Source organism: Sturnus vulgaris, chromosome 2, assembly GCF_052056855.1.
Source record: "Sturnus vulgaris isolate bStuVul1 chromosome 2, bStuVul1.hap1, whole genome shotgun sequence".
In the NCBI taxonomy this organism is placed as follows: Eukaryota; Metazoa; Chordata; class Aves; order Passeriformes; family Sturnidae; genus Sturnus; species Sturnus vulgaris.
In genome coordinates this window covers 37,788,541-37,809,123 of record NC_142244.1, presented here as the reverse complement: position 1 = coordinate 37,809,123, position 20,583 = coordinate 37,788,541, and the positions used below count along the sequence as shown (strand labels likewise).

The 20,583-nt window shown below is 36.8% G+C and overlaps 1 protein-coding gene across 32 annotated transcripts in view; it reads right to left on the bottom strand.

Moving 5' to 3' along the window:
• The window catches only part of DLG2 (discs large MAGUK scaffold protein 2), a 982,239-nt gene that overhangs the window by 318,057 nt on the left and 643,599 nt on the right, over window positions 1-20,583 (bottom strand). For all 32 annotated transcript variants that reach the window (XM_088159292.1, XM_088159294.1, XM_088159295.1 and 29 more), the window contains one exon: window positions 6,434-6,558. In XM_088159292.1, the coding sequence (XP_088015418.1) occupies window positions 6,434-6,558 (125 nt within the window). The remainder of the gene's footprint in view (window positions 1-6,433; window positions 6,559-20,583) is intronic.

Genomic DNA, 20,583 nt, shown 5'->3' with positions numbered 1-20,583 from the left:
TCCTGAACAAGCCGTGCACCATTGCGACGCGCACAGACCTGGTACCGATAGGATTAGTACAAGATCAGAAGTTAACAGGGACTTAAGGCAGCTAATCACAAAGCAGACACACTTCTGTTTTGATATCTAAGGATGGTGGAATAAAGCCAGTTCCCAAGCTGTATTAGAGGCACATGACACGCTTGTAAAGAACATGATCTCTCCTGGGAAGGGCACTTCACGTTAATCTGAAAAGGCCCCACAGCATCATTCTCAATTCAGGTTTTAGCAAGCCATCTAGAGCTGTAAATGGACACCAATGGGCAACAACTGTGTGCCTGCTGCTGGAAAGGTCTGGGCTTCAGACTTTTTCTCAGAGGCAAAGCACAACCCATGGCTGTCTGTTATCTAACCAGCTCTCAAAGGGGAGACTCCCTTCTGCTTCCTCTCCTCCCTTTCTTCTTTCCTTTGAGTTTCTCAGGTAAACTGCACATGGCACCAGTGTTTCTCTATTCCAGTTTTCAATCTTTAAATTAATAGCATGAAATCACCGTTTTTCCTGTTTAATTTTACTGAAACACAGACTTATTTTAAATTTGATCAGAACACAGTCTTTTTTTTCCCCACAAATATCCATGAGGAAAGGTCTTCAGAATTCCTCTCTTGCTACATATAGCTAGTGAATTTATAATCTTTGACACTTCACAGTGGGTTAGATGACAACTGAAAAGAACACCAACTTAATTTGTTTAGAGCCTTTGCTGGTAGGCATTTAACTGAAGCCTTTAAGGCACAGAAACATGAGAGAAGGAATCACTACACTATTCCAAGCTTTCTCCCTGATTTACTGGATGACTGAAGGCAAGTTATTTTGCTTCTTGTCTCCTGCCATTAGCACGTGTATAATGTTCCCTTCCTCACACCAAATTGCTTTGAGAGCTGAGGGTGGGAGGGAAATCCAACGGGAAAATCTGACAGGGTGATGGTAGAGCAACACAGCATGCCTAAAAAGTGCTGCAGCTTTACAACACTAAACCTCTCAGCAATCAGTAATTAAAGAAAAGGAAAAATACATTAACTAAGGAAAGATAAACAATGCACAGCCTTAGAACTTTTTAATCTATGATATTCAGCTAGTACTGGGGTACCAGTGCTGCTTTTGATTAGTCTGCCAAAGGTAACTCTCAATTGATCTGATTTTCTCAACCTGTTTAAGCTAATGTCCACACTCTTAAGGAAAAACAATTGATAGATTCACAAATGGGAAGAGACTGGAAATCAGTTTCCTAGAAGAAAGAATGAAACAGCCACAGGTCTGGGCAGCTAAGCAAGGCAATGTGCATCCTCCCAGGCACAACCAATTTTTTCCCTTGGACTCATCCCTCGCATCAACCCTCCTTCCTCTTGGGTACAGCTCAGGCTTAAATACCAAAATAACCTCTGATACAACATTAACCCTTGAAAGTCAAGCCCAAGACTGTCTAAATCTATCTCACAGTCCTGTGAATTAACTCATTCATATTTCAACACATATACAATAACTGACTTTAGTATCACAGGTTCAGTAAGATTCCTGTGACCAAGTGACTGGTATAAAATATAAGACTTGAATTCTTGTTCTATACAAGATTCTTTTATTCACTTTTTTAGATTTCCAAGCCCTTTTAAAACTCTCATTTTCAAACTTGTCTTTTCAAGGAAAAGTGTATTTTTGATAGCAATACATAAGGAACTCTCATGACCCTCTCACTCTTGTAGGGCGAGAAAGCTATCTCTACCATAAAATCAAATTTAGACTGTGAGAAACTATAATCATCAAGAGTGATTCTTGACTCAAAAAGTTTTGATTTATGATTGTTAAAAATGTATTAATATTTTGTGAGCCTGTGCTCTTGAAAGCTTTGTGTTATTCTTTTAGGATATTTCCTCCCACAATCAAGTTCTGCCACTAAACTGTGCTTCTGGTTCCATAAGCTGATCACTCTTGTTCTCACACAATGATGAATGGTTTTATATGTGCTGCCTTTTAGAAGCCAGAGGTTCACTTATGATCAATAAACCAAAAGAAGTAACTACTGAATATTCTACTGAAGTTCTTTGCTTCATGTAGGCAATTGAAACAAACACTGGGTTTTTTTCTCTGACACAAACGCATATAAAAAAAAAAAAAAAGGCACTGAACTATAATTACTGGAATTCCCTTTCTTACAGAGAAGAAAAGAAGTCTAAATTCAGAGCTTTTTTATTCAAAAGTAGATGTTTGCCCACAGACAGCCAACATAAATGAGACAGAAGCAGAAGTTTTTATGCATCAAAAGTCTTAAACGATCAAACTGTTGAGAGAAATTCTCCTTCAACTCAGTGGGAATGACTGCTACTTTCAGAGGGTTTATATGCTCTGTCAGTCCCTGACTTGAAACTGAAATCTTCAGAGAAACATGGCATGAAGCATTCAGAGAAAAAATAATCTCAATTTAGTTCCAAGATTATTATAGTCACATTTAGCTAAGTAATTACATCCAAAATAGTTCTTAAAATTCCATCAAATTACAAATTTTATATTATTTACTATATTATGAAATTATTTTCTGTATATTATATGGACTTCATAGAATATTCCACAGCTTTTTTGCAAGATGAAGAGTTACTGTACTGACCTAAATGTCTTCTAAAATCTGAGTTGTGCAGTGTGATGGTTCTTACACTAGTTCTACAAGTCACCTCTTTTTGGTGACCAGCAATAGGACACGAGAAAAAGGAATGAAGCTGCTCTGGGGAAATTCAGACTAGATATGAGGAAAAGATTCTCCACTCAGAGCATGGTCTGTCCCTGGAAGAGGCTTCCCAGTGAAGTGGTTGTGGCACCACACCTGACAGAGCTCAAGGAGCATCTGGCCAATGCTCTCAGTCACATGCTTTAGTTTTAGTAGTAGTCCTGAGATAAGCAGGGAGTTGCATTGGGAGGACACAATTATCCTTACAGTCACTTCCAACTTGAGATATCCTGTGGTTATGTGCTTCTCTGATTTTTGAAAGTTCAGGAAGTCACTCAAAAAGGGGAAATTTGTGTTAAGATGAGTGAAGTGTAAAGTGGCTGATAATTAATGCTATGTTTTAAGCAGAGATACGGGTCATGAAGTGATTAAAACCTGCACTATGCACTGTACCTACTGACAATAAAAGCATTGTTCTTCACTAACGGAAAACACCAGGAATGTAACCGCCTTTGTTTCAGTCTCACACACAGGTTTTATTCAGAAGAGTAACCTGCAGATTCAGAGAAAAATTCAGGCTGGAAGGGACCTTTGGAGGTCATTTAGTCCAATCTCCTGCCCAAAGCAGGACCAATTTAAAAGTTCAATCATATATCTTAGGACTTCATCCAGATGAATTTTGAATCTCTTAGAGAAGAGCAATTCCATAATCTCATGGAATCACCAATGACATTAAAGAGATCTTTTTTGTCCTCGGATACAACTGGAATTTTCCTTATTGCAATATGTGACTGCTGCCTCCAATCCTTTCTTTGTGCATCTCTGCTCCCCTCGATGCTGGTCTTCAGTGCTGCCAGAGCACACTGCTGGCTCTGGCCAAATCAAACAATCAGAGTTCATTTAAGTTGGAAAGCACCTCTTGAGATCCCAAACCCTCTCTGTCCAGGAATATGTTTAATCAGATTTTAAATATCTCCAAGGACGGACACTCCACAATTTCTCTGAGTTACCTGTGCCCACAAGAAAGAGTTTCCTGATGATAAGATGAAATTTCATGTGCTTGTTGTCCATTGCTTCTTGCCCTGTCACTGGACACTACTGATAAAAGTCTGTCTTCTTTATCTTCACTCCCTCCCATCAGGTGTTTATACCTGATATTTATGTACTTATATATATATGTATATATATACATCTATTGCTGGAGAGTTACACCTTCCCAGATGCAGTAGGCTGCATTTGCTTTTGTTAGACTTACGTGAAACTTCAATTGACCTACTCCTCCCCTGTCAATCCATACATTAATGTAAAACATTCCCAAGGGTCTGGAGCACGAAGTCAATTTCTTACAGGTTGCTTTCACAGTCTTGCTGCTTGAGGAACTTCACTCAGCTAAGTTAGATCAAAGGGATGTCATGTAAAATGCAGTGGAAGTGATTTTACAGGCTTTTATGATTAAAACCAGACAGTAGACACAGAAGCCAGTTCAGACAGCCCACATTGCTATATAATGTAGAGTATCTGCAGGCAGAGTGTGAAAGAAAAGCAGACAAAAAGTATGTATTTTTTCAGTCTGTAAACACCAATCTCTCCTCAGGTAATTAAAAATTGGGCTTTTGCTAAGAAACCTATGCTATCACTACTCTTAGTAGTTGCTACTGCATGTTTTTAAGTTTTTGCTCCTATAGAGTGGCCCTAGCTGATAAACTCTTTTTTATGAAAAATTAATTATCGTGTAAGTCAGTGAAGATTGCCCCAGGATACGGCCCTTCAGAGGCATATCAGTAATGACCACTGATAACTACATTTTCAGGTGCTCCTGAAAACTGACAGGATTGTGATTTTGCAGAAAAGTGAAACCCATGTGAAACCCATTTCCCAGATAAAACAAGGAAAGGAGGAATTTTTCTAAAATCTGACAGTAGGAAGAATGACCATGCCAAACCTATGCTTAAAACATGATATAAGTCTTATCACTAAGATATCTGTTCTTGTACTGCTAAACTTTTATTACAAAACACAAAGTTTGCCATGTCTAATCTTAAAATAGAGTAATGAATTGCTTTAGTATGGTGCTTTCTGTGGGTTTAGAAGGTCTTTCCAAGATGTTAACAACATAGATATCATCATGAGTTAAATCTACAGCAGTTATTTAATACAGGGATGAGTTATGAAACATTTGGTTTTTTACAAATATAGCAAAATGCCGTAATAGCTTCTGTCTTCTTAATAGCTTAAACTAAAGAAGCTTTCATATGTAATTAAAAATTCTACTAAAAAGGTACCATTGTTTTTTGCAAGGAATTCTTTCTTTTTAGTAGAAAGGCAGTTTCAGCTTTATGTTGTTCATCATGTCTAATTCTATTGCATGATTTCCAAATACTGGTGTTTCTTCAGGCTGTGTTTTCCATGAAGCTCATCTGGCCTAATGCAGACATTTACAGTACAGATCAATACAGCTGGACTAGGCAAAGAAACTCCTTTTCATTTGAGTCACCAATGAAAATACAGGCTCTTTTATTCCTCTGTTCTATTTTAGGCATTGACTTTAGTATGAAGTGAATCACACTCTAGAAATGCTTAGGTTTTTCTTCACTATTGGGAGACTAGCTTAGGGGTAGATAGCTGCATTTTAGTCACGAAGTTACATGATATTAGTCCCATTCCTTTTATCTGCAATCTTAGTTAAAACTAAATTCTTCAGGCACTGCCAACCACCATGATTCCTCATCACTATCATAGTAAAAAAAAAAAAAATTATTTCCAAAATCAAATTATTAATGTGGCATAAGAAATATCCCAAACTTGCTCTTTAAACAGGCCAACTTGCCTTACTTTTAGCTTCGAATTAAAGGAAAAGGCTTCAGGAAAAATGTTGCTACCATCTGGTACATTTTATGAGTTTCAGACCATCTGTTTTTGGCAAAGGCTCTCAGAACCAATTTCAGTGCTGAGACAATGAAAGCATCAGAATTTTATCCCAAGTTTCTCCAGTTAAACTGGTTTTTTGGAGCATTAGGAGGCTGCACAACTGACAGTAAGGTGGCAGCCTCTGTGATAGATGGAAGCATTTCTGCATTCAGACCATAAGGAAAGACAAGCACAAGGACTTCTGTGGTTCCTCTTGTTTAAGGGAGATGCTGCCACATATTTGAGAACCCCATCAAGTAATATGTATGCTTGTTTCAGGATCTAAAGCAACAGACCACTCTGGAGAAGACTCAGAAGACACAGCACAGCCATCACATCCTCATGGAACAAAATAATGCTTGGAAACAGCAGTAAACACATCTCACTACTGCAGCCAAATAACAGGAACCATCTACAAAGAGCTATGATTATTTAGCAATGGTTTTGTAATTTGGGAAGTCTTGACAGCCTAATGTCTAAGACCAATGTGTAGTTCTTCATCCATGAACACACAAAGGCCAGGCAGAGAAGAGTTACATGTTGATATTCAGGTTCCCTCCTGCTGCCCCCACCTTACGTTTTGCACTAAAGTAAATACCTGGTACTAAGAAGGAGGTGGCACCATCAAATGCCTTCTATTATACAGGATTTAACTACCCTTATTCAGTTGCTCTAAGCTCCTTCAATCAGCTCTCTTAGCAGAAAAGAGACTCCAGTCATGTCATTTACTTCCCCTGAACCCATGAAAGATCCAGTTGGCATGTGGCTCCCAGAGAACAATTATAATAATTATGTATTTTGTTTCCAAACACATGTACTAATTTTGTTTTTACCTGAGTCTTCCATCCTCTGCTGCAGCTCCTCCTGGTATGATCTTAGTAATGAATATCCCAGGATCATCCCCAATGTGTGGGTTATCTGTTCCTCCAGCAATACTGAACCCCAGGCCGGAATTTCCCTGGAAAAATAATAAGTAAATCCATCATTCAGATGCTAGATTTCTACAGAATTCATTGCACGGCACGAACAAAGTATCCTTGCCTCTTAAAGAAAGCACTTTATTTGGCAACTCCATACTTGAAGGCAGGTGACTCAGTCAGAAAAAATTAATTGTCAGTTAAAGAACAGAGGCTGTGAACAGAAAGATTTCCTGGAGTTAATGACAGAGTTAATGGATACTCCTACAGAAACAGGATTTGACCTAAATTTGTTTTCAAAAGCAGTCACATAAATTAGCATCTGAACTCCAATATTAATTCATCCAAGTCAATGAGAGCTAGAGGCTAAAAACATTTCAGAGCTTTGAAAAAAGACTTTCAAAATGACTGTCATTTATAAACAGAAACACTGAAAACATTTAACTCTGAAGTATTTTACTACACTAGATTTTGTTCACGCTAGTTTCTGTTGAAGACTGACATGCTTTAAAAAACAAACAAAAAAATCCACGAAACAAGAGTACTTCTTTCATCCTACTGATCTGCTAGGACAAAATGTTTGAAAGGCATTATAAAGACTCTACTCAATAATCTCACTTATTGTTTCTACTATTTATAAGAATATAATGGAAGATAAATAGATATGTACACATATATACTCTTGCAAATTAAGTCACTGTTTTTCACACACATTTCAAAGCCACAATTCTAATTCTTTTTTGGAAGTATATAATGGTTATGCTTTTCTATCTAAGTCAACCTTAAGTACATGCTTTTGTTTTGGTTTGGTTTTTTTTCTGTGTGAATTAACTTTTTTCCCAAGGGATTCTTTCTAATTCATAGAAAGGTAGATGCAGATTTAAGAACTCTCTATGCATAGGGAGTGTCATAAAATTCAGTCCAATGCTTGATTCTTTAAGGGCCTCTCAGCCAAAAATATTTTCAGTTAGGTATTTAGACTTAACACAGCAATATAACTACATATATCTTTTAGAATATATACTGGAAATGAAGTATATTCATATTTAGGGCACTAAAATACTTTTCTTCCACCAGCTTCTCAGACTGTTAGAAGTTTCTTTCTTTTACTGCTGCTTGTGGTCACGTATCTGTAGTTCTGACCTAGTGAGAAAATTTATTAATAAAAATGGCACCTCCATACATTTTTTTTTCTAAATAATTTACATTAAATGTCACTTCTGCATTTCTCAACTGAACTTCCATTCAATGTGATGCATTTTGTATGTGAAAGCCTACATGCAGCCTGCCTGCAGCATGTCAGATTCTGAATGCTGCTGTCAGTATTCTGCATTCACAAGAGATGCAGTTCTCATTACCCAAGAGATGTACACGCAATGTGCAGCTCTGCTATCAGCATGTAATTGTCAACTAATTTATAATCCAAGGAAATGGATTTAAGACTGCACATATCGTAATGTTTCTCAGCCAGCTATAATATGGAAATCATTAGAGTACTGAAACACTCTGTATATATTTTCTGTAGTTAGCAAACACCTCCAGGCCAGCATTATAAATCTTTGATTTAATCTCCCTTTCATCATTAGGATCATCTCAGATTCAGGTTATTCTCCCAGTATTTTAACACATGCCTAATTATACAGCACATTTTACAATAACGTGCACTCTCTAAATACTTCAGAAGTATTTTCCTGAGATCCTTTCTATATGTCATATTATTAATTAAGCTAACTGTCCAAAACACAGGAAAGAAAAAAAAGACTACTTACACATATTTCAGAAAGCCTGGAACAAAAACCCTAAAACAGTAGCAAGACAAAGGGCAAATGTCTAGAAATTTTGAGTAATACTTGATTTGAAATAAAAAAAAACCCAAAAAACCTGTAAAAATAAAACTGTTGGGTTTATTCTTAACATCAAAGAGATTAAAAACATATGCAGTAATCTGTGCTTTTAAAAAGAGGTAAATTTCCAAATCCCCAAAACCTAGTTTTGATAGGGAAAGGCAACGAGAAGGGTAACAAGGACAAATCTGGGCATAATTATTAGCACAAGACATAGACAGCTACACTATAATTTAAAAAAATGTGTCTGAAGAGCTTTAAAAAACTATCAAATCTTGCCTGTTATGTGGGGTGTGCTTAGTTACAGTTCACCACATAAAATGTGTTACATTTTTAAGGAGGAAATAATTTCTGCACTCTTTTCCTCCTACTGTATCTTTTTCCATTAACATTTTAGAGCTAAACAATGCTACAGCAATGCTGGCTGTAAGCAGTGATGCGGTAACACTGCTACACACTTCTCAGGAGAATTAGTGCTATCCTTGACATTTATCCATAAATGTGCATCTGTTATACTACAAGACTGTTCTGATTCTGCCCCTTAGGAACAACCTTTTAAAAGCACAGGGCAGCACTCCTCACTGGCACTTCTGTATCCAGAAAATTTCAAGCAATTATTCTGGCTGCAGTCCTTGACTTGATCAACAGGATCAACAAGCTGTCAGGCACAAGCTGCCTCGACAAATAGTACATCCCTGCAAGGCTTTACTGCACCAGAAACTCGCCGCTAAAGTTGAGAGCAATTACACTTCTTTTTCCCCACTATGGTTTATGAAGGGTCTGCCTTGCCTACATGAAAAAAATCTTCTTTGTACCTCAGATCAAAGCCAACAAGGCTAAAAGCATAGCTACAATCACTCATGGCTTTTTGAGAGCCTCGGTTTGAAAAATAATGCAATAGGAACATTCAGTTAAAAGCTCCTGTATTTCAGTTCTGAGCAGCAATACTGACGTGTGCAGATCTCTCCTCCTGCCTTGTACTCCATGCTCTGCATTCAGTATGCAGGTTCACCTAACTAAAACCTCACTGCCCTTGCCAAGCTGTAATTCCAAGTTCCAGTAAGTACTGTTTACTACTCAACGCTTCCTGAACATTTCCACAAGGCTTGGTTCCCCACCCTTTAGTTTTTGCACCTCCTTTGTCCCCATTCCAGGAAAACAAAAGCGTGTGGTAATTATCTTCACAGCTTTTCTTGGCATATCTGTCTCCCTCCCATTTCATGTTAACCAATGAAAATGCCATCCCTCAGCCCAAAACAACAACAGAACCCTCACTTAGCCATGGCATTTTCCAAGGTGGAACATTCATGCTTTCTCTCATGCTGATTCATGTTTGGGAGTGGTTCCCCATAAATATCTGTCAAGTTAATTCAGGGTACTCTTTCTACTCCAAGCCTTACATCTCTTGGATGCTTACAAAGCAAGTAAATAATGAGCTCAGAGGCCTGGTGACAATGCAGATAAACACTAAGAACTAATAGCAGCTGATACAGAGGAGAAAAAGTCTTCCTCTTTTGGAATACTCCACTGATACTACTTAATTCAGATTCACATTTAGGCCTAAATATGCTTGCCTGTTTTATTTCAGGATCCTTCAGTAGAAAAAATCTATGCAAAAATCCCAACACACGTAAGGGACAAAAGAAGTTTGAACAAGCCTTTTAATGGCATTGCTCAAATACCATTATTAGCATATACATATATATATATACACACACACATGTAGATAATTCTATGATTCTACATAAGGGTTCATATCCAAATTATTTTTTGTTCAATTCTTATTAGCTAAATTATTTCTTGATGCAAATCTTTCCATCTCTTTGTCCAAGCTCTCAATTTCTACTACTATAAAAACCTCATGTAATTAGTTACTGACTATACAAGGAAGATTTGCATAAAATTGCACAGCAATAGATGGATGAATGCACTTTTTAATTGTTAGTTACTTTCTTACTACCTTCCCCGCCTTTTGTTGCAAGGCTCCAGTCATGTACAGACTGACAAAAGGCTTAGCATAGCACAACATGCCCAGTTTGGTTTAAACAAAATACTGCTTGAGTTTCCTCCTATTCATGCTGGATATCTCATGCTTCTCAGGGATTTACCACCAAGCTCAGATTTGTCTCTTGGCTCAACTTTACCTTTCAAACACAGAAAATTAAGTCAAACTACCACATCAAAACAATTTCTTGCAGCCCAGCCCCTGGGGCCGCCTTCCTGCTCTCCTGTGAAGGGAAGGTCAGCACTTTGTCTTGAGCTTTATTACACCTGCCTGCCTCCTTTATGACTTTCTCAAATGGGGCTTTGCACACCACAAGGACCATCTGAATTCTTTATAGCTGAGCCTGAGCTGAGCTGAGGCCTGGCTGTATTTCTCCTGGCCCTGGGGTGGCAGACATCCTGCGACAGCCACAGAGCATGACTGCAGATGACTGGTGTCACACCTGCCCCCAGCACTGAAACACAACACCTGGGCACAGAAGAAGATGACAGATTATTCACATGCCAGGGAAAGAAAATAACACTTATAAGTTGTGGCCCGTTTGAATCTCTTCCCTCAAGACTGTTAAACTTACAAATAGGGACCACAAAAATAAATAAGGACCCCCAGCAGGTACTAGCTTTGGGAAGCCAGAAGACCTTGAGACCTGTTCTTCTTCTAGCTTGGCCTTCCATCTTGTGTTCTTTTACACACCTCTATGAGCAGACATACATCAGGGCTGCAACTTCAGAAGGCTGCAGCCTTTTTATTTTGTCAGTAATTGACAGAAGTGCTCCACACTGACTTCTGTAGGAACAGAGTTTAGCTGACACCAAGAGCCACTGAGTTATTTCCCATGACATTGCAGCTCATCGTGGATGGTAGCCTTTGCTACAATTCTACAAATTATTTTGTCCTTAGATTGTCTCATTTGCCTCTTCTTTTTCTGCTCAAGGGCAGCATTTGCCTTAGAAGAAAGTCTGACTAAGAATGATGTAAAGTTATTCAGTCTTTAACAAAATCATGGAAGAATGTTAGTCTAAGAAGCAGAAAGAGTATCAGAAATGCATATCAAGAGCAAACTGAGTACTTCCCTGAAAAACGATTGTATTTTACAATACAAATGATTTGTATTTTACCGTATTAAACAGACTTACTACAATCACACGGAAAGTGTTCTCCATTCAAATTTCTTTTTAATTCTAATCAATAAGGTGACAGCAGAACTCACATAAATGCTTTTTGAGTGAGTTAATTACTTCAGTAAGCACCTAAAATAATTTCTTATATTCTTCTGAAGTGACATGATTTTGATAATCTCTAGCATTCAAGCAAGAAAAAAATAGTTAAACTTCATAGAATCCACTTAACTATTGCTGCAACCTCACCCTGACACTGCAGCATATCAGGCCTGTTTCAGAGTCCATCAGTCAGCGAAAAGCCTAAAACAGAAGGAGTAATTGTATTTCCCAAAATGTTTTCTAGAGGATGAGATGAAAGCTGTTTCAGGTGAAAACACATACTCCCAAAGTCTTTATTACTGACATGATCTTTGTGTTTAATTTTGGCTTTTTTCCCCCACTGGTTTATGGATTTTTTTTTTTTTTTTTTTTGCCCGGAGACTTCCTACCTCTACTCTAGTGCTCACAGCCAAAGTTGTGAATGCTTTTCTCTCTCACATCTTTTACAGATGACTTTAAAGTATGAATTGCTACCTAAACTTGCAGGTTTGGTCAGAGCAAGTTCAGTCAAGAGAATGCCCACAGAATGGCAGCTGACTCATTCCTAGATTCCTAAAGACCCATTGTTACAGTTTTTAAAGACCCTCTCAACTTTGTTTCTGGTGCTCCTTAAGAACTTGTCTGTTGCATTTTACAATGGGAATTATCCTTCAGCTTTTCAAGAAAAAAGCTTGAACCTACAGATCATAGGCTCAGATCTGTAGGTTCAGAAAATACAAACCTTTCTTGAGTCTAAGCAATGCTGGTTTTATCTTGTTTATGCAAAATTTCAAAATATTAAACACAAAGAAGCTACATCCTATGAAGGGGTTGTAGGCTTGGCATTTATTAATCAGAATTTCTTAATTTCACATACATGCATGAAAATGCTAAAGCTTTGGCTATTACAGCCAGGGCACTTTCTCACTTTGTAAGGCATACTTTAAGGCATACTTTTCTGATACAGTGTTGGTTTAGAAATTGTGCTCTTTAACAAAAAAAAAAATTGTTTGGTTTTGTTTTCAAGTCTTCTAATGTAGCACATTCCTTGAAGTAAATGTTGCGGCAAGAAATGTTAATTCATAAACTACTGTTGAGTTGGTATCAGGTGGTGGAAAAAAATCCCCTTGCACTATGAAACATGCTGTGAGACATTTTCATTTGAAACTTGCTTTTATACATTTTAGGAAGTTTTTAAAATCTTTTAAACTCATTTTTTAATTCTCACATTTCTGCCTAAGTGAAGTCATAGCTTTCTTTTAAAAAGTAAAATATGAAACCAATACTCGTTTTCTGCAGATATTCAAAACAGGTAGCCTGAACTACTCAGCAAATGTATGTCCAAAATTCATCTCTCACAGAGTACTCTTCAATAACAAAAGCTGTTTTACAAAACACCAGTATCTGAATCTTGGCTAAGATTGTTACCATCTTCAGCTTTGGGTTCCTGCCTCAGGATACTTCCGTTTCGGATGAAAAAGCCAACACCTTCTCCCATGAAACAAAATACCAAGCAAAACAAAAAAAACAACAAAAAACCCCTAAACTCCTTCCAAAAATCACATTCACTCTTGTTCTACAAGACCAGTTTTCTCCAAGAAGTACTTGACAGCACGAGAAAGTGAGAGCTGAGAATGAGACTGAGAATGAGAAACTTAAAAAACTGCGGGGAATTAATATTTTTGGAAAGGGAGAGGAGAAAAAAAATACAGAGTGCTGTGGGCAAGCAGAGTGAATCAAGTAACACAGTCTACAAATGAGACAAAAGATTGACAACTCTGCCCCTAATTGGCATGGGAAGATTATACACGGACCAGGATTTGCTGTGGCTCTGAAACAGTCTGTGAAAGACTTTCTCTTTTTCTCTGTACTAAAGCAGATAAGGTTACTTAGTTTGGCACCTAAGATGCTTAAAAAGAGGAAATACCTCTAGATGTACCAAGCCTAAAAAGGATGATCATGTGAGATTGCTGTAAAGATCTGAGTATTTCTGCAGACTTTGCTCAGTAAGATTTTTCTCCACAAAGTGCTTCTTACCTAAAAAATACAGCTTTCCTTTATTCACCTGACAGTGAATCTATACAGGGTTTTTTCCTACTTTTCACTCAGCCATGCTTAGACTAACATCACATACAGTGGGGGTGTTAGCTGTCACTCAACAGTGCCCAGTTCAACAGCACACAGCCACATTGCAAACAACAGCTTAACACATTAATGATTCTTCCCACTGAAACAAATAGGTGGTTTTATAACATGAAATGTACTTTCATCCAGTTCAGGATTTTGATAGAAAATGTTAAACCCACCTACTCAAGGCACTAAGATCTTTAAGACAGGATTCTGCTCTGCAATTCTTTCACAATCTGGCAATTATATTAGCATCGGGTTTTATGTTCTGAAGAAAGAGTAATACAGGCTAAATAACCAAGCCATTTTCTGCCACACAGTGTCTGATTTTTTTGCCATCTCCCACTCTAACACTAATCCTGACACATCTAGTTCTGTCTTTAGACTTCAATCATTCCACCAACGTTTTCAGGTATTTTCACATGCTATACTGTATTGTACTTCTCTTCAGTGTTTTGTCCAAAGCCCCAGTTTCAAAAGCCTAAACATCAAAGGTGCCTTTATGTCTCATTCAGAGAACAAGAACATTTGCATATTTATCAGAGTACTGTTGAACTCTTTTTTACTTTCAAATCTACTCAAGAGTAACATAATTCATGAAATTCTCACTTCTCCCACGTACACTGGCACACTCCCTAGAGTCAGAGTTTTGAGACTCCATAGTTATATCATGTTCCATATGGTACAGATTTTCATCTCTCACAATGCCATTTGTTTTCAAGCCCCTTATCATGTTCAGTACATTCATTACAAAACCACAATACACTTGACTACAACTACTTCGTATGCTTACTCTCACTTGAGTGAGTGTGATATTGTTCTCTCAATGCTGCACAGACCAAGTATGATATTCAAAAAAGACATAATTTTAAAAATGACCCAAGAGATTTTATTTTTCAGAATACACATGAAATCTACAACACTGTAAAACAGCATATCTAGACAAGGAATGAAACCACTTACAAAGTGAAGCAACTCATGAAAAAGTGACAGTATGTCCTTTGCTTCTACACAGATTGAAGAAAAGATGTGAATTCTCTCCAGGTTGGGTTTTCACTATTTTATCTCTATTAAGCTCATATTAACAGCCTTTGAGCTGTGACAGACATGTATGCCTCGTTTTTTTCTTCAATGTGTTTCTTATACTACTTCAGTGGTATCTGTAGGAATTCTTTTCCAGCATTATTGGACCATAAAACTTTGCCTGTTCTGTCTCAGACAGAGAAGTGGGGCAACATACGTCCCCCTTTAGTTGGCTACAATGATAGCAAACAAATGTCACAAGAAGCAATCTGATGAGTATGTGAAAAGTAGTATGAGAGAAAACAAAATATTCGAAAATTTTTATCACAATATTAGAGCAGGGAAATGCTGATTCTGGGGAGTGAAAAATTTCACTTCATCTGGGGAAAAAAAAAAAAAAAGAAATATATGTATGTGTCTATCTTTTTGTCATGTGGTGTCACTCCAGGCTAGCTGTAGACTTCTCATCAGCCAGACCTGAGAGCTTTCTGAGCTCCCAGGGCTACAAAATAGAAAGTGAAATAGTCAGACCAAGGGAAGGAAAGCACTCACTAAGTGATAATAGCAACTTGACATAAGGGAGGTGGGGAAGATCAGGAGATAGAGTAAAACACTACAAAGAACTGAAAAAAGATCAAAGCTTCTTCAAGTAGCAAGCTACTTATAAAACTTTGACAGGATCATCACTGAAACTTTCACAATGCAATTATCTGCAAAAACTGAGGAAATTAAGACATGTTTAAATGTAACTCTATGACAGAAGTAGACAGTCACATCTTGTACAAGGACTTAGGGAACAGAAACCTGATTTTACTGAAGCCATGGAAACCAACAGGGTTTCAGCATATAGTGGTAGCAATTAAAAGGAAAGAAGAATACTCCTACTGCTGACTTCAGTTCCTCTCTAATGATGACACTTCTCATCCCCTTCTGCTAAAAATTCAGCACTATGAAAACCCCAGTGGATACCTTGAGATTATATGGAAACTCCTTGCTTAAACTAGTTTGTAGCTCTAAGTCTTTGTGTTGAAAAACTGCTGCATGCCTAAATGGGTTTATTTTGACAGATTGCACGATCACTACAGCATTGCTGTGCAAAGCACTTAAGGGAATTTGAGACCCCTGACGTATCACAAGTGCTGGAATAAACCCAAGTTCTAAGCTACTGTCTAAGCTATTGTTCTTTTCCATTTGACTGTCATATTCACAGATGTGAAATAAGTATATTTAGTTGTTCTTGTAGCTTGATTGGTGGTTTTTGTTTACCATCTTAACGTACTTTGACAATTTATTGGGTTATGTTTCTCTACTGGAATAGATATATGCTTAATCATGAGGGTTAAAACTCTGAAATGTTTACATCCATTTGTAAGATTTTGATAGTATTTTTTTTTCCAAATCTTATTTAATCTTGCATCAAAGCAAATGCATGAGTAAAACTCCTCATTTGCTGCCTTATTCAAAATCACGATCTTCAAGGCATGCAATCCGGAATAAAAAGGTAAACTATTAATGAACTAAAAGGCCCCTAGGGCTTAGAAGTTCAAGCACAAATCCTAGAGGCAAATAATTGAGTATTCTTGCTGTTGCACCACTTAACTTTCCAAGACTGCATTACCTTCTAATATAAATTAAAGCAAGCTTCTGAAATATATTCATATGTTGAATAACACTCAAAACTTGTCTTTCAGGCATTTCCCATGATGCTCAATTATAGATTTCATTGAGAAGAAATACAAAGAAGGATAAATTAAATGCAATTCATTAATTTTCACAGACACACATCTAAATATAATTTTAATAATTTTGTGGTGACCCTATTTTGTTGTAATATTTCATTTTAGTGTCCATTTTTTTCCTTATTCTTAGTAAACCTGACTGACTATGACCCTGAGCAATCTAAAACAGCTTCAAAGCTGTCTGTTTCTGAGAAAGAGCTTGGACAAGATGACCTCCACACAATCTTTCAAAACTGATTTATTCTCTGCTTCTATGAAACATAAGCATCACAAATATAAAACATGTTTCAAAATCTGCTGCCAGCCTAAGAATAGTTTGGTCACAAAAAATTTCCCTTCTTAATTTTACCTTAACAATAATATGATACTGAAATTTTTTGTGTATATGCCTATATGTCTCCACAAAAATTCATTTTCCAATATTTATAACTCTAAATTCTTTGGTGCAGAGGCTTTTTTGACATGATATCTATAAATGTCAGATGAAGCTCATGGCTAAAACTGCACCTTGTATAATTCTCACACAGTTCTTTGGAACTAAACAAACCAATTTTGTCAAATGAGAAATGCATAATTCTTTACATTAGAAAAATCAATCCTACGAGTGTCCTGGGGGAAAGAAGTGAAGAGGAATCTTTAACCAGGTATATGTTTGCCATAGTTTGGTAAAACATTCTTTAGGCAATATTTTCCTGTCTTTCCAGAAATCAGTTGAGATAAGATTCTCTATTTCTTTACCTACATCAACACTTGTCAAATGTTTGGTCGTGTTCTCAATGCACTAAGCACATATACAGACCAATACACACAATGCTGTGCAACAGATCTAGACTACCACACCCCAAAGCAGTCATCCAATAACATACAATAGCAGATTTTATTTTTTGGTTGGAAATTCGAAGGAATTTAAAAGTTCCCGTGTCCTACTTCTTTTAAGTGTCACGGTCATGAATCATATTGAGTCATATTAAAAATACCTAGGATAAGGTAATAGCAATTTTCAAGTTTAGTAACATTATTTTAGAGGTGTTTCTCAGTGATTCACTGGCAGAGAATAATGGTTTTGTGATTCATGGAAAGAAAACGAAAGTCCTTTTCTCTCCAGCTGTACAGATACCACTTTTGCCTTTTTGGAAGTCATAGGAATGCAGGCTGGGAAAGAGACAGAGGCTGAGCCAAGTTTCCCACCAGAAGAAGGGAGGTTAGACTAGAAATTTCCAAAGCACACCTTTTAAGAAAAAAGACAAAAGTCAAAAAAGATACTTTCACTTGATCTCAGGCTCTCCATGGAAAGACCCCATTTGGAGATGCCTCTGGATCAAACACAGATGTGGCTTGCTCACAGATAAGCATATTTAAGTACAATAACAATTTTGATGAGCAGAATTTTCAAAATAATAAGCTTATTCCTAGTCATGTCTGATAGAAATGCCACCTATTTCAAAAGAAACAGGCAACAGGTAAACACTTTTTGAAAATCCAGTATTTTTTCTTAGTTCCTAACACTTTAGATTTAGTTCTCAGTAATAGCTGTATTGTTTTTGTCACCAAAGACCCATTTTGTTGGTTCATTTTAGGTAACTGCTATCAGAAATAAAGCTGAGATTCCTGTTATTGGCAGCATGAAAAACCATGAAAGCCCAGCTTCTACTGTGTTCCTGGAACATATTCCACATATCACACAGACAGTAAACTAACAATGCAAACTAGAAAAAATAACCCTTCAGGAAATGAAAAGAACTATGTGACTCTGTGAGTATACTTCAGTAATGTAAATGATTAGAAATTTTACTCATAAAATAATCACAGAAAATAAGCAGTATGTTCCTGATACTATAGTCTCTCTCATACTAACTTTTCAACAACACTGGAAAAATTTAGAGAAGGAAGCAATTTCAGCTCAAAAGAGTATTATTATTAACTCAGCATTTCTAAGTACCCCTAGCAGTGAAGGTTTCTCTCTTTGTTTTACTCATGAACATACACATTAACTACTGCTACTTCAAGACTTGTTAATTCCCATGGCCTCCTCCTAAAGGAGAGGAAATTCTTATATCCCCTTCAGAGCTAAGGAATTGTACTGGGTTTTGAAGCATGGCACTGAATATTATCAGCATGCTAAAACCCTAAGGAATAACACCCCTAAAATCCTGATTTTTAACATCAGTGGAGTATATGGAGCTGCAAGAATGAGGAAAGAATCTTATCTTCTTTTGGATGATTGTGCCTTTTTTGTACAAAATATGTGTAATACATTTTACCTGTCTTTTTTAAACATGTTCAGTAGAACATTTTCAATTAGGATAAGCACGCCACATACGCTCTCTCTATACTTTATAGAAAGAGACACTTCTGCATTGCAATTCATCAACATGCAAATTGGCACAAGTCAAAATGTTTCACATACATTTATCAGTTGCAATCAACCTTCATTTAATAGTTTCTTAGTCCTGGCATGCAATTTGTGCTCTAAAATGAGACAGAAAATTGAGGTAAGAAAGGGTTTTAAAAAGCAAGAAAGAGAGAGAATGAGATCAGAATAACCAGCAGGTCGGTGATGAGGAACTCATCTGTGCTGCAAAACCTGAACCAAACTACTGCTCTGAACAGGCACCACTGGGGTTTACATTTCAAATGAGTGTCCTAATCACTAGGCACACTATCTCTGATCTAATGAATATATAATTGTATATTCAAAGTGGAACAGGTCCAACAGGAGAAAGACACACCTGAGCAAAAGCAGGCATTCATCATGGACAAATCCCAGTTACAGATCAGGCAGAGGGAGGCATGTCAATCCCATTTTCCCACACCCTGGGTAAGTATTCTTATGATGATTGTGAATGCTCTTCCTTCCACTTTACATATTTCCCCCAAGAAAACTTGTGAAAGAGAAAATTTCTGCCAGAGTGAAGTAGAGGTTAAAAAAAAAATAAAAGAAGATACCTCAAAAAAGTTTGTGATGAATGTTCTGCATCCATTTCTTTCCCTGCCATCTGTTATATACAGCCAAAGGTAGAAACAATTAGGAGAAACCATTGCCAGTATCTTGGTTTGTTTTTCTCAAGATTCCTTCTGGAAATTCACTACAGAGATCGTAGGTATTGTCCCAAAATATTTAATACAAGCAATCTGTATTATTTTCATGAATACATACTAAATATTTATTTTCTTTTGTTTTTAGGTTTTTTAAAAATCCTATTCAAAGCACAAGCAGGGTAATTTTAAACATTAAGCATCTCCCTATTCCCATGATATGCATCAATGTAATCTAAAGTTAAACATACATTAATGCATATGCCTTTTCCACAGTACTTTGTCATTACACTTTGTAAAATCCACAAACTCTGTTCAGCATCAGAATTTTATTTTACATGCCTAAGTATACTTGTAAAAATCTACTGCTAATAATGCCAATTTCCTTAAAAAGTAAAGGGGGGGACTGAAATTTGTAGTTGAAATAAGATTTGTCATTAAAATTCTACAGCTAGAAAATAAATTACATCTTGTAATTGCAATGTAAGCTACTTCTTAACAAATACATTTTTCTTTGACAATTTCTACCCTTCACATATAAGTATTATGTCGTATTATTTTTTAGTATCTATTAAGGATTTTTATTGCCTCCAAAGGGTTATCCAACAAATAAAAAGATCCACACAGAAGTTAAAGATGGGACTTTTTAAATTAAGAAACTCGTGGGATAAATGCAATCAATAATCAAAAGAAGCTCACCACTGAACAGTACATTTGAAAGAGGAAGCCTGTGGGATGTACTGTCACAGTGGTAATGTAAGACATGACCAAAATCTCTAAATTATGCATATGCTTGTTTTATGGCAAAGTTGACACCATTGGAAGGGGTTAGATTCTGAATAAAAGCAACAATCACTGAGTTAACAAACAGCTTTTCAACTGCCAAATGAAATGGCTGTTAAAGGCTGATCTTAAGAGGGAAAAGCTTTAAAAATATATTTGTTTCCTTGGTAATCAGATGTGCTGAGATGCATGAACAGGAAAGAGGGGATGGCTGCTCTACATGCAGCAATCCATTTCAGTGGTTGTCTCAGCTTTCTCTATAAAACATTGTGACTGTTTTAACAATACCTGAAATGTGTCAGTGCCCACT